Genomic DNA, 12,661 nt, shown 5'->3' with positions numbered 1-12,661 from the left:
TTTTTATTTTTGGCGGGGGGGATTCGCTTGCCCGCCTCCCCTTGACTTTTCCGCGGCGGCAGCTGCCGGAGCGCTCGGCCTTCCCAGCCGGTTAATGATTTGCGACGCGGCGGAGTGAGAAACGGGGCGGCTGGGCGGCCGTCGTCAGTCGGACATGAAACGCCACGCGCTCGCCTGGTTCCTGGCCTTCCCGGCGCTCTCGCTTTGGGGTTCGGGGGCCCTGGGGGGACCCCTGAGCGGACCCCGCCCCAACATGACGGACCAGGAGCTCTTCTGGGGCGCCGACCAGTACGACTTTTCGGTGGTTCTGCCCGCCTCTGGGATGGACTGCTTCTGGCACTTTGCGCACCACGGGGAGAAGTTCTACCTCAGCTTCATGGTGAGAGTTTGTCGCTTCTGCCACTTGGGCGTCGTCACTCGTACGCCCGCGGGTAACTTTTGTCCATAACTAGTGACGCGTTTGCGGCACCCCGGCAAACGACTTTTTGCAATCCGGTCTCTCGTGGTTGCGTTCAGGTGCAGTGGGTGACGGGCGTGGGCCACGACCGCCACCTGTCCGTCACGGTCAACGCTCCCAGCGGACTGCTGCTTTCCACGGTGGATGACGCCAACGGGCAAATCGACCTGGACGTCCGCGAGACCGGTGCGCACATTCTGGACGATCGCCCGCTCTGAAGCGTTTCGACCTCAAAAGATAATGTCGGAGGCGCACGCTTTTGGGAGTTTTGATTTTTCCGCCGTAATGCATCCGGAAACGCAGCACAACAAGCAAGACAAAATACATCCGCTCCGACGTGACGTGTTCCACTGTCAATTTCCTGAAGGGGGCGCCAGTGTAGTCAAAAGTGCTTCAAAAAGTCTTTTTGTCATCGCGCGTTTGTGTGTGTGTGTGTGTGTGTGTGTGTTTGTGTGTGTGTGTCAGGCTTCTACCAGATGTGCTTCAGCAACTTCCACAACCGCTTCGGCAGCATGCAACTGTCCCTCAGCTTCGGCGTTTACTTCGAGAAGGCGCCGCAAACGCAGCAGCACGACAACGCCAAGAAGCTCAACGACACGCTGAGCATCATCGAGGTGTGCCGCCGCCAACAAACGGAAGAATTGTTGCCTGATTTTTCATCTTTCGGGGGGTTGGGGGGGGGGGACATGAAAAAGAACTTAAAAGGGGGTAGAATGGATGCTAGTTCTTAAAGCACATAGGAGGGCTAAAACTTGAAAAGCCTTTGAATTGTATTTTTTTTTTAATCGGTGACTTAGCAAAAGGGGAGCGGGGCGGAGGGGGGGCAGCGATCTCAAGGCAACCACCAGAGGGCACCCTAATGGGGCAGGTTGCCACTGGATGTGAATGAAGAGAAGATGACGATTGTCCGTCCATCCCGCCAAAGCCCCCCGTTGGCGATCGCTTCTGATTTTCAGTCTCCAGAGATTCAGTGTCCGAAACGTTACCCCCCCCCCCCCCCCACACACACACACCCGCGGCCCCAAGCACTCACTGGCCAACCACCCACCACAAATGGGGGCCGGAGTGTATGAAAATTCAGGCGAGTCGTGCACTCCGCGAGCAAGCTAACTTTGTCAAGTTTGCTTTCAGGCGTCAACCCACCGCGTGGAGAACGCCGTGTTCCACATGTTCCGGCACTACAACGCGGGCCGCCTGCGCCGCGGCGCCGACGACTTCTTGCTGACGTCCAAGCGGCGGCGCGTCGGTCTCTGCTCGGCCTCCCTCGCCATCCTGATCGTGCTGGCCGGATACGTGCAGCTGCGCTTCCTCAAGAGCTTGTTCGCGCAACGAGAGAACGGCGCCGGCGAGCCGCGCGCCTGCTGACGAAATATATTTTATTTTGGAAAATCACCGGATTCTCCGTTACATTCGGCTGTGTCACTTGACACACGCCAATCCACGCTTCTCCGTCACTTGACTGATTACGCTAAAAACAACACATCGGAGCTAGCTAAATGAGTAAAATAAACTGCCGGAGATGACAAACGACGGCGGCCTCAAAAGTACGCTCGAGACGACTACTCTGCCGGTGTTCTGGATTCTAGTTATGGCTGAACACTCTGAGATCGCCACAATAGCGCTGTTGCTATTTCCGACATGCTCCCTGTGTGAGGCGGGGGGCGGGGGGGGTTGTGCAGCAACGGCGACTAAAACAAAATGAAGTAGACTCGACGTGAAGCACTGATTCGGCATTGTGGTAAGTTGAGATTTTCATGGACTTTGAATTTGCGTTGTATCGCATTTTGAAGGCATTAAGACCGTAGCGATCAGAGTGTTTCCGGTTAAATGCCGGTCGGTGAAAATATTGTCTGACATAAACCGGTCCGTGGGGCAAAAAAAAGGTTGCTTTAGAGGTGTGACAATTCGTCGATAAATCAACCACTAATCTATCATCAAAGTAGCAGCGTATTAATTGTCGTGTTATCAAGTCAGGCACACGTGAGTCCAGCTGTCGTGTTAACGTGGGTAACTTTACTCTAATCACTCTCTCGACTCCCGCTCTCGGCGCACACTCATGACGTAGTCGCCCCGCGACTCTATCGTCATGCTGTACACAATTACACCACATTAATTTGGTTAATCTGTGAATTTCATTTCGATTCCTTTTTGGATTTCAATTGTCGGAATTTCAGCATACAAACACAATCATAGCAATTTTGCTTTCTTTCCCTCTTCTTCTCCTTTTCCGGAAAATCTATTCCTTCGGATTCATTTGCAACAGCTCCACCAGAAACAGGTCTGAAAAAAAAACAAACAAGTGCCGCCGTCTTTTGTCCTGACTTGAATGTCAACGTGATTTTCAATAAATGGATTTTTGAAAAAGTCGCCTCGACACGCAGTTTTCTCTTCCGCTCTCACCTCTCTCGGACGCACCTACCTCGGGTCAAACGTCACCGCGATGCCTTCCTTGTCACATGCAAAATGCGAAAAGGATTTTTTTTTTTTTGCATGTGACGTCTGTTTCGAAATAATTGTTCTCAAATTTTGGGGAAACTAAGTTACTTTATGTCCGCCGTCATCCTATGAGCGGAAGCGGCGCGCGTCTGCAAAAAATGCGCTTCGAACTGTGGAAAAAATTATTTTCTTTTGCCGTTATTGTTGTTGTTGTTTTTTTCTTTCCCAAAGTCGTCATTTCCATCCACCTTCCACACGCCACCTTGTTTTTGGTTTCACTTTGGCACAAAAGAGGACAGACAGGTTTTGTGCTGGCAGACGGACAATTTTATTGCGACGATCGTTGAATTCGCACGCAAATGCTGGCTCGGGCGTCTTCGTTGACCACACAACAAATCAGGTGACTCTTATTTCTTTATTGACACACAATTTTTTTTTTTTTAATTCGTGTTGATTTGAACGTCCGAATGTTTACTTGGGTGGCGTGCCTGCCTCGCAGGTTTTCAGTTTTGATGTTCGAAATTGAAATGTCGAGTCCAAAAGGAGTTGAAGCGTTTTGCCGATTTTCCCGTTTGTTGTGATCGAATTGAAATGTCGTCGCGCTCACCCAAAGGTTGACGTCCGGCCACTGTTGGAAACGGAGGAAGAGCGAAACGGTGGGAAAATCAGTACGAAATTCTGGCGAGAATGTACAGGCGAGATGATGACCAGTTTTTCCAGTTTCAAGCCTTTACGTCAGGGGTGTCCAAACTTTTTGCCAAGGGGGCCAGATTTTATGTGGTAAAATGTCGGGGGGCCGACCTTGGCTGACATTCTCTACATTGAACAACAATATTGTTCAACAAATTTTAGTAAGCTTGTTAACTCGTGAGTGATGCCCTCTAGTGTCTAAATGCTATTACTCATTTAGTGAATGCTATTACTCATTTAGCCACTAGAGGGAAGCAGTACTCTATGAAACATCACTCACCAGTCGACGAGACCTCAGTCAATGCAACACGTGTTCCATTGCGCCCAACCTGCGGGCCAGACGGCACTGATTTTATGACAGGGGCCGAGGGCCGGATGAAATTCGACCGCGGGCCGGATTTGGCCCCCGGGCCGGACTTTGGACATGCCTGCTTTACGTGGTTGATTTTTATTTGGACTATTTTTTTTTTCCATCACTTGGCTTCAGACACGCTATTGTGATGCCCCAGCATGTGGAGAGCCACAGTCGTGACTTTCAATCGTTTATCAGACGGGACGAAATGAGAAAAGTGGCTAAGCTGACCGCAACGCGCGCCTCGATGTTCCCACGCAGACACCACTGACTAGGCCACACCCCTCAAAGGCACGTTTGACTCCATCGACATTCCAGGCGAGGCGGAAAACCCGAGCGGAGGCGGAAACCCGAGCGGCCAAACATGACCGAGGTGAGAACAAGCACGCGACGTGTTTCATTTGCATGTGTGGAATGTTGGAGGGGGGGGGGCTGTGTGTGAGTTTGAGGGGCATACTTTCAGTTTTTATATCTCCGTCCTGTCGGGTGGCCTCGCGTACCGTATTTTCCACACTAAAAGGCGCACTGGATTATGAGGTGCAATCTACAATGCATCCACTAGATGGTACTACACTCAAGAAAACACCAACAGAACGGTCAGATGTCAGTAAAACGTTTTTACTCATGTCTGGAGCAAAGGAGACATTTTGGGGGTCGAAATATTACCGTAACGACCATACACAAGGCGCATCGCATTTTAAGGCGCGCTGTGAGCCTTTAAGAAAACAGAAGCTGCGGAAAAGACGCTATTCTTGACCGTGTCTTTGAAGTGTGCTTCGTGTTCTTCTCCGTCAGCTGTTGCTGACGAGCGCCGACTACGTCCTGAGCTTGTGCTTGGAGGTGTACAAAATGGTGAAGGTGGCCAAGTCCAACAAGGCCCAGTGCCAGCAGGTGGGCGAGCGCGTGCGCACCTTGGAGAAGATGGTGCGGCGCATCAAGCAGCGGCCCGAGAACGCCTCGCCCGATGTCAAGGACGCCCTGGTGGACCTGGCCGGCAGTCTGAAGGACGCCACCCAGCTCATGGCCAAAGTATCCAAAGCCAACGCCTTGGTCGGCTTCCTCGCGTCGAGCAGCAACGAGTCCAAGTTGCAGGAAATCAGCCAGAAGCTGAACGAGGACGTGCAGCTGCTGTCCATGGCCCTGCAGATCTGCTACGGCGACGCCCTCAGGGACGGCCTGAAGGCCATCGTCGACGAGCACAGGACGGCTAACCGCTTGGAGCCCGTCCTGCGGGCGTCCCGGGCCACCGACGAGAACGGCGCCGATCCGGTCGACGGCTCGGCCGGGGCCACGGCCCCCGACGCCACCTCGCTTGTCGCCAAGCTCCTTTTGGCTTCGACGATCAGGGACGAGAGGAAGGTCCCCGTGCCCCCGTCACCTCCCGCCTCGTTCGTTCCATCCTGGCGGCCCAAGACGACGCCTGCTGCCAAATTGTCTGCCACCGAGGCGCCCGTGGCCGCGTCACCTGTCCGCATGATACCTGTGAGGGCGGCGCCCAAACTCCCAAAGTCACCCAAGACCAATGCGCCTGTTCCGGCTTCACTCGTGTCTCCGCAGCCCGCCATGCCCATGTCACCTCTTCCCATGATGTCACCCGTTCCGAGGTCGACCGTGTCCATGACTCCCATGCCCATGTCGCCCATGTCGCCCATGTCACCCATCCCCATGATGTCACCCGTCCCCAGGTCGCCAGTCTCCACGTTGCCCTACCCGCTAATGTCCCCAAGCCCTCCAGTGGTCTTTAATCCGATGCCAATGCTCTACCAGCCCCCCACCAACATGATGACCTCCACCGTCATCAGCTACAACCGCCCCCCCCCTCAGGCCCTGGACCTGGGCCGACTTTTTGCCGCCTTGTCGCCGCAGAGTCACGTGATCAGTAACAGCATTAACCGCTTTAACTTCTTTTGACGCCCGCCATCCGTCATCTGCCGTGTTACGCTTCTCAAACACACTTTCCCATCTGTGCAAATATTTCCTTGTGCAATAAAACGCAAGTTGCAATACATCAAACGCATGCTTGGCGGTTTGTTGAACTTTCCAGAAAGATTTGACTGAGCGTCTTTCGTTTCCATCACCGTGTACTTGATACTGTTGAGGTGCAGGTTCCCGGATTCATAAAGACGTTCCCCTGTCGAAGAAATAAGGTGAGAAGCTCCAGTTGCAGCCGTTGGAAGCGGCCCAACAACAGTCAAAGAAATGTATTCGGGGACCGCCCACTCTGCCCGAGTGCTGTTTCTTCAAACTACACGTTGGCAAAGGCGCGTGTGTCTTTGGCGCCCCCGTGTGGCCCTGAGGCCATCCATCCAGCCGCACCGAACAAAACAGGGCTGTGAAAAAACACAAGCGCCCCTAGTGGCTGCCGAGCGGCGACACTCAAATGGCGGCGACGTTTATTTTGTTTGTTTTTTTGTTTGTTTATTGAACATAAAACATATACAGTAATATATACATATACAGTGGCATGTTTAATTTGCCGTCTGCACATAGAGCAGCCGCTTCTAGTTCTCATCGCTACTGAACAGGAAGAAGAAAAAAAAAGATTTCGCGCCGAGTACAGACCGGATATGGCGTAAGTCTTGGCTTGCCAGATCCGTTCAAAATAAAAAACACATCACATCATTACAAAAAATGAGGATACAAGACATTGTTTCCCAACAAAAACAAAAGACAAAAACGACAACAAAACAAAGATAAAACAGCAATACTCTTGAATAGCCGACGGCTGCCAACTATGGCGCCCTCTTGGAACAAAAAAAAATCATTCTCGTCGGGCAAACTTGTTTTTCCTCTTACCTTTTTGCCAAGCCGGAAATGAAAATCAGTAAAATAGTGATGTGTGCTCTGTTTTGACCGCAAGAAATAAGGTAACTCTTCATTACGTCATAGAATATTCATGATATTATTTATTTATTTAGTGAGCGATTGATTGATTGATTATGTCCAGGTGTTTTCATAGGGCTCATTGTTTTTTTTTATTTTGGGGTAGTTTGACTCCGCAGACGAGCCGCTGGGGAAGGCGAGGAAAAACACAGAGCCCACGACGATCGTGGCGGCCAAGATTAACTTAATCCTTCTCTCGCAGCGTCTAACCATCAACGACGAAATAGAGTGGCCAAGAAAGCGACACACAAGCAGGCCCGCTAGCTTTATACTCGGGGAGTGCAGACCGGGGGAAGGCGTCAGATATCCGGGGTGGGGACTGCTGAGCCCAAATCGACTGACACAGAGGCAGATTTTGGCTGTTCTTTTAAAGCAGGCATGTCCAAAAGTCCGGCCCGCGGTCGAATTTCATCCGGCCCTCGGCCCCCGTCATAAAATCAGTGCCGTCTGGCCCGCAGGTTGGGCGCAATGGAACACGTGTTGCATTGACTGAGGTCTCGTAGACTGGCGAGTGATGTTTCATAGAGTACTGCTTCCCTCTAGTGGCTAAATGAGTAATAGCATTCACTAAATGAGTAATAGCATTTAGACACTAGAGGGCATCACTCACGAGTTAACAAGACATCACTCCGTGTTTATATTGACTGATATGTCATATTTCAAATTCCTGTTTCAAATGAACCAAAAGAAATTCTTAAGATTGTTGAAATTCAAATAAAAATGGAAATGTGAAACAGACTGGCTTACTAAAATTTGTTGAACAATATTGTTGTTCAATGTAAAGAATGTCAGCCAAGGTCGGCCCCCCGACATTTTACCACATAAAATCTGGCCCCCTTGGCAAAAAGTTTGGACACCCCTGCTCTACTCTATCGAATTTATTGACATTTTAGGCGATAAATTCGCAATTTTAGGCGAATTTATCATTTTTAATGTTTCACGTGCACACATAATGCTAATGAATAAGATTAAAACACATTCCCGGACACTCGGTAAGCAAATGGAGCGCATCTTTTCAATGGACAATTTGTTGACGCGGACGTTCGAGTTCTTCGCAGGACTGTTAGGACAAAAATACATTTTGTGTGCTTGTTATGATGAATTTTGTGGACACAATGTAATATTTCAAGGCCACAAACTCGATGTTTTGTTTTTCTCGACGCAATTAAAAAAAAAGCATATCATGTCTGTGGTATAAATTAAGATTTATTTTTATTAGGTTTTTTTAAACGAAGCTGTAATGTGATGGTAATAAAGTTCTGTATGTTTCAAGAAAAGTATTTGTTATTTTTACGAGAAGGTAGAAAGTTCTGTTTTCCCAAGATAGCTCATAGCTTAGCATGGGCTTAACGCGTGTTGACTCACTGTTTTATTGGACGTGTGAGACCTCCTGCCAACTAGCAGCGATCTTTGCTGCGAGCGTAACAGGAAGTGAAGTGGCGAAGCCCGGGAGAAACTCGCTTGTCTGCAGTTCCCGATCGCCGATTCTGACCACTTTTCACGCTTTTGCTTTGGGCTCCGCTGTGCTCCAGAGTCAGCGACGACCACCGGCGATCCCGCGGGCCCGACGTGCCATGAGATGAACGGCGCCCGTAAACGTTGACTTCCGCACCGGTAAGGGGACGAAGAAGAAGTGGGTTAGCGGCTAGTGGTTAGCACTGACTTGTAGGTAACAACTGCTAGTTAGCAAGTGTATTTAGCGGGTCGTCATGTAGCTTATTAGACGGCCCTACACATTTTGGGTGGTGCGGCAGCTCACCTTTCGGCACTCGTGGGCTCACTCACCCCCCCCAGGCCCCCCAATGCATTTGGGGTGGCCGTCAATTATCTCAATTATCATTAATTATTGTGTTTCGCTTTTCATGCCCGGGAGGCTGCGCGTTTGGTTCGAATTTGAAAACAAAGATTTTGATTGGATAAGATGGGAGGGGGGGGGGGGAATAAAATATATTAAATGTATAAGATATATTTTTTTTAAATATGAGTTTTTTTTTTTGACCGAACGTGGTGCAGTTGACATCATGGATGTGCTCATCAGATGGAAGCCATGGAGGTGGACCCCCTGCAGCACAGCGCCACTGCCCCCGCCACCCCCACCGGCATCCCCGCCGTCGCCCCTGCCGACGCCCCCCTCATCATCTCTGACTCGGGCAGCAGCACTGAAGTGGATGAGGATGACGACACGGGCGGCGGCGAGGGGGGAGGAGCCCGGGTGGTGGTCCCACTCACCCTTCCCGCCCCCTGGGCCTTCAGTCAGAGGAGGAGGGGTCGAGGCGGCTCCGCCACACAGTCGCCACGCGTGCGGAGGCGGGTTAGGTGAGTCGACCTGGTTAATTGGTTAATTGGTTAATTGGTTCATTTTGATTGTTTATAAGACTGATTTTTTATTTTTTTTTTTCAGGCAGGGCTTCCGGGTGCACTACCCCAGCCAAACGGCGGCGCCCCCCAGAGGCTTCCCTGACTTTGTCCTGCGAGCCCCCGCGGCGGCGGGCCCCCACCGGCCGTCCAGCAGCACCGAGGCCAGCGAGTCCGATGAGGAGGGGGAGGCGGCTGCGGCTGCCGTCCAACAGGCCCCGCCCACTCACGACAGCCATGACGATAATGCGCGAGTGCATGAAGGTGCTGCTGCTGCGCCGCCTGGTGAGTGCTGGGGGGCGGGGGGGGGCTTATGTGTGCTTTGCCTTCAACTCTTCTTCTCGTCTTCAGCTCCAGACAGCCAGAAAGAAGGACACGATGGACCGACTGGCGTACAGGTCAGGTGACAAAAAAAAAACAACCTTTGACCTTTGACACGGGCCGAGGTCAGCGCAACGGGTCGGGCCGCGATTCTTATTCTTATTCTCATCCTGCACTTGCAGCCGCCGGCGTCCCAAAGCGAGGAGGGCGAGGGCGACACGTGCAGCATCTGCTTCGAAGCGTGGACGGCGGCGGGCGAGCATCGCGTGGCCGCTCTCCGCTGCGGACATCTTTTCGGCTTCACCTGCATCCAGAGATGGTTGGCGTCTCAGCGCTCCGCCGCCAAATGTCCGCAGGTCAGTGGCGCCTGCCCGCCCGCGTTTGAGAGCTCGCCCCCCCGCACACGCGGCGCCCTCACTCGCTCCGGCGTCTCGCCCGCAGTGCAACAAGAAGGCCAAGCGCTCCGACATCGTGCTGCTCTACGCCCCCAAGCTGAGGGCCATGGACAACAGCGCGCACGAGAGCCTCAAGAGGTGAAACGCCCCCCTCCCCCGCCGTCGCCGCCCACCTCCGCGTTGCTCAGCTCGCCTGTCCCCGCGCGCGCAGGTCTCTGGAGGAGGAGCAGTCCCGGAGGAGGAAGGCCGAGCTGGAATCGGCGCAGTACAAACTCAAGCTTCAGGCCATCTCCAACAAGTACGGTCAAGCTCAACAGGAACTGCAGGTATCTACTTCCTGTTTTGCCAGAATCCGAGTGGAGTCTCGCCGGCGCGCCCGACGCCGCTTTTGGCTTTTTTTTTTTTTTTGTCCGGCAGGAGATGAGAGCTCAGATAGTTCAAGCCGGCGGGCGGTGCGCCGGCGGCGCCTCGTCGTCCCCGTCTCCTGGGGGCGCGCAGCTCACGGCGCCGTACAATTTCCACGACGCCGTGCTGGTGTCCGCCGGCGGGGGCTGCAGGGTTTTGGCCCACTGCCAATCGCTCAACTGTCTGCTGGCGTCGCAGCCGTCGGCGCACGCCGCGCTCCTGCCCGGTGAGCCTGCGCCTGCGCCTGCGCATCTTCTCCCGTTCATCGGCCACGCTCTTGACGTCTTTGTGTATTTTTTTGGGGGGGGGGTTTCGCTCCAGGCTGGGGCGTGAAGAAGGTGAGCCTGGCCCACATCAGGTCCAGCCAGTACATTCCCATCCACGGCGCTCAAATTCGAGCCTTGTGCTTCAACCGGCAGAACGACGGGCTGCTGCTCTCCGCATCGCTGGACAACACCCTCAAACTCACCAGGTGACGCTAGCCCGCCGCCGCGCCTTCCCACCGCGGCTCTTTTGCTAACTTTGCTAACGCAAACGTCCGCGTCGACGGCTTTTTTCCCGCGTTTGCAGCCTGCCGGCCAACGCGGTGGTTCAGACGTACAACGCGGGCAAGCCGGTGTGGAGCTGCTGCTGGTGCGCCGACAAGCCCAATTACGTCTACGCGGGTCTCAGCAACGGCTCCGTTCTGCTTTACGACATCCGAGACACCGGCGCACACGTGCAGGAGTTCCAGCCGCTGCGCTCCAGGTGAGCGACAACTCGCCGCATCGCCGTGCACACAAAGGTCAAAGGTCATCGGGCCGCCACCCGACCCCCCCTTCTCATATCTTCTAAGTTTGTGCCGATCCTTCCGTGTTAAGAGTGAATTTGGGTCCGCAACCGGTGGGTCCCGGATGAGGGAGTGTCCGAACCTTTTGTTTTTTCGGGCCGCTATCGGCGAGTTTGCTTTTTTTTTAAAACAAAAAAACCAAGTCAAGTCTTGACCTTGTCGTTTTAGGGCCCCGGTGGCGTCGCTGTGCTACATCCCGCGCGCGGCGTCCAGCTCGTTCCCGTGCGGCGGGCTGATCGCCGGCACGCTGGAGGGCGGCTACTTCTGGGAGCGGCTGGACGAGAGCACGTACAAGCCGCACGTCCTGCCGCTGGAGGCGGGAAGCTGCACCGACATCCAGGTGGAGACGGAGAGCCGACATTGCCTGGTCACGTACCGAGCCGGTGAGATGGCGGCGGCGGGAAGGCGCTTCGGACGATCTCAAAATGGCGTCTTGCTGATTCAACTTTCCTTGGAAACCGTTTTTGTCACTTGAACGACCGCCAATCATTCAAATACTCGTATCGGTCAAATGAAATGATCTTCGGAAGGGGATTCCACCATCGGATCACACTGACACACTGACACACACTGACACACTGATTTCATTTTAATGCGTGGGATTGTTAGCCGTGTCGCTAGGCTAACGTCGCACCCGAGACGCGAAAGCCTTTTCACGACAACATCATCCTTGCGCCTCGCGATCAACCCGCAGCGTCGCGTAACAGTCGCACGCCGCTAACGTCATCCGCGCTCGTTTCCCCGCACGCAGGCCGGCTCCACCCGACGGTGCGCTGCGTCCTGATGGCGCTGACCCGGACTCCGCAGCGGGACGACGGCGAGCCGCCCGGCTGCTCCTGCTCGCCCGTGCATACCTTCAACGCCGGCTCGTCCTGCAAACTCCTCACCAAGAACGCCGTCTTTGCCGGTCCGCACGGAGGCGGCGCCCTGGTGTGCGCCGGAGACGAGGCCACGCAGTCCGCCATGGTACGTACGTGCCGGAAACGCAAATTAGTAGCCGTTGCGGCGGCCCTGATTTGATGGCGTCTTTTCATGAGGTGTGGGAGGCGTCCAGCGGCGCTCTCCTCCAGAGGCTACCGGCCGACCTCCCCGTACTGGACATCGCGCCGTTCGCCATCGACGGCGAGCACTTCCTGGCCACGCTGACGGAAAAGATGCTGAAGCTCTACAAGTGGAAGTGAAAAGGGCGCCCGGGCGTGAGCGCCAATCGCGAGTGGAGGCGGCGCCCGGGTCGACTTTCTTCATCATGTTGGGTGTTTGGACACAATCCCGGGATGTTTTTAACGCCAGGGAAGACGCTTTCGGGGCCTTTCGGCACGTCGAAAGCGGCCTGGTTTCTCGGCAGCGGCGCAAAGTGCTCGTGGACCGTTTGTAGGAGGAGCCACGCGACCACAGATGCTCCGAATCAAGACAACAAAAGCAACCTTTGGCCTACTTTTTCACATTCGTGTACAGTTTGTATGATGACCGAGGATTGTTTTATATGCGTCATGACGTTATTTCTCTTTCAATAATAAAAAAAAATATATTTTTCAGTC

At 53.7% G+C, this 12,661-nt stretch overlaps 3 protein-coding genes across 3 annotated transcripts; all 3 read left to right on the top strand.

Annotated features, from left to right (window-relative positions):
- Positions 1-56: 56 nt before the first annotated feature.
- Positions 57-1,822, top strand: tmed6 (transmembrane p24 trafficking protein 6). Its single transcript, XM_052060384.1, has 4 exons — positions 57-379; positions 517-643; positions 923-1,071; positions 1,589-1,822. Exons 1-4 carry the CDS (start codon positions 155-157, stop codon positions 1,820-1,822), a joined length of 735 nt encoding a protein of 244 aa, XP_051916344.1. The 5' UTR covers positions 57-154.
- Positions 1,823-3,163: 1,341 nt separating this feature from the next.
- Positions 3,164-5,948, top strand: LOC127598412 (uncharacterized). The gene is made up of 3 exons (XM_052062251.1): positions 3,164-3,293; positions 4,197-4,308; positions 4,731-5,948. The coding sequence occupies exons 2-3, from the start codon at positions 4,300-4,302 to the stop codon at positions 5,844-5,846; spliced, it is 1,125 nt and encodes a 374-aa protein (XP_051918211.1). The 5' UTR covers positions 3,164-3,293; positions 4,197-4,299; the 3' UTR covers positions 5,847-5,948.
- Positions 5,949-8,220: 2,272 nt separating this feature from the next.
- Positions 8,221-12,639, top strand: rfwd3 (ring finger and WD repeat domain 3). Its single transcript, XM_052062248.1, has 13 exons — positions 8,221-8,432; positions 8,857-9,134; positions 9,220-9,458; positions 9,525-9,571; positions 9,677-9,850; positions 9,936-10,027; positions 10,101-10,215; positions 10,307-10,520; positions 10,616-10,766; positions 10,865-11,041; positions 11,292-11,506; positions 11,875-12,089; positions 12,161-12,639. The coding sequence occupies exons 2-13, from the start codon at positions 8,857-8,859 to the stop codon at positions 12,302-12,304; spliced, it is 2,061 nt and encodes a 686-aa protein (XP_051918208.1). The 5' UTR covers positions 8,221-8,432; the 3' UTR covers positions 12,305-12,639.
- Positions 12,640-12,661: the final 22 nt, after the last annotated feature.

This window comes from Hippocampus zosterae, chromosome 3, assembly GCF_025434085.1.
Source record: "Hippocampus zosterae strain Florida chromosome 3, ASM2543408v3, whole genome shotgun sequence".
NCBI classification, from domain to species: Eukaryota; Metazoa; Chordata; class Actinopteri; order Syngnathiformes; family Syngnathidae; genus Hippocampus; species Hippocampus zosterae.
This window is presented reverse-complemented; position numbering and strand designations above follow the sequence as displayed.

Excerpts from the sequence above, each read along its gene's own strand:
- tmed6 (XM_052060384.1), top strand. The coding sequence starts at position 155 with ATGAAACGCCACGCGCTCGCCTGGTTCCTGGCCTTCCCGGCGCTCTCG. Across the intron at positions 380-516 it reads AGTTCTACCTCAGCTTCATG|GTGCAGTGGGTGACGGGCGT; the intron begins GTGAGAGTTTGT and ends GGTTGCGTTCAG. Across the intron at positions 1,072-1,588 it reads ACACGCTGAGCATCATCGAG|GCGTCAACCCACCGCGTGGA; the intron begins GTGTGCCGCCGC and ends GTTTGCTTTCAG.
- rfwd3 (XM_052062248.1), top strand. The coding sequence starts at position 8,857 with ATGGAAGCCATGGAGGTGGACCCCCTGCAGCACAGCGCCACTGCCCCC. Across the intron at positions 10,216-10,306 it reads AAGCTCAACAGGAACTGCAG|GAGATGAGAGCTCAGATAGT; the intron begins GTATCTACTTCC and ends TTTGTCCGGCAG. Across the intron at positions 10,767-10,864 it reads AACACCCTCAAACTCACCAG|CCTGCCGGCCAACGCGGTGG; the intron begins GTGACGCTAGCC and ends CCGCGTTTGCAG.